At 66.1% G+C, this 657-nt stretch overlaps 1 protein-coding gene across 1 annotated transcript in view; it reads right to left on the bottom strand.

The window, feature by feature from the left end:
• Positions 1 to 107: 107 nt before the first annotated feature.
• Positions 108 to 657, bottom strand: part of EBI3 (Epstein-Barr virus induced 3) — a 3464-nt gene continuing 2914 nt past the window's right edge. Inside the window, exon 4 of the mRNA XM_035892340.1 lies at positions 108 to 260. Coding sequence (XP_035748233.1) covers positions 108 to 260 — 153 coding nt within the window. The remainder of the gene's footprint in view (positions 261 to 657) is intronic.

Genomic DNA, 657 nt, shown 5'->3' with positions numbered 1-657 from the left:
GTGCTGGGGGCACGGGGACAGAGAGTGGCAGGGGTGTGTGAGGTCCCTCGGTGGGACAAGGGAGCAGAGCAGGGTGGCAAAAGGGGACGCTGGCCCAGCCCTGCCCGTCATGGCTCTGTCCAGGGCTTCCCCCAGGCTGGCAGGCTCCAGGCGCTGAACTCCCCGGAGTCTGTGAAGTCCTTGGCAGCCACCTGGATGTGGTGGAGGGTCCCGGGTTGCACTCCCGTCAGGGTGTAAGATGTCTGCTCGTACGGCCCAATCTAGGGGTAGAGCAGGGTTAGGGGCACCCGCGGGCCGGGGGGGGACAAGGAAGCAGCCTTGCTCGGGAGTACGGCCCTCAGCTGTGCCTCAGTTTACCCCACGTGGGAGGGTGAGGGATGCAGCTTCGTGGAGAATAGCACCAAAGCAGGAGGGGGATCAGAGCCACAAGCTAATTTATTGCCCATTTCTGGTGGGTCCCGCCAGTACTGGTGGCCCCACCCTGCTGGGGGCACGGGGACAGAGAGTGGCAGGGGTGTGTGAGGTCCCTCGGTGGGACAAGGGAGCAGAGCAGGGTGGCAAAAGGGGACGCTGGCCCAGCCCTGCCCGTCATGGCTCTGTCCAGGGCGTCCCCGAGGCTGGCAGGCCCCCGGCGCTGGAGTCCCCCGCAGTTGTGTA

This window comes from Egretta garzetta, unplaced genomic scaffold, assembly GCF_000687185.1.
Source record: "Egretta garzetta isolate BGI_Z169 unplaced genomic scaffold, ASM68718v1 scaffold4, whole genome shotgun sequence".
Taxonomy (NCBI): Eukaryota; Metazoa; Chordata; class Aves; order Pelecaniformes; family Ardeidae; genus Egretta; species Egretta garzetta.
This window is presented reverse-complemented; position numbering and strand designations above follow the sequence as displayed.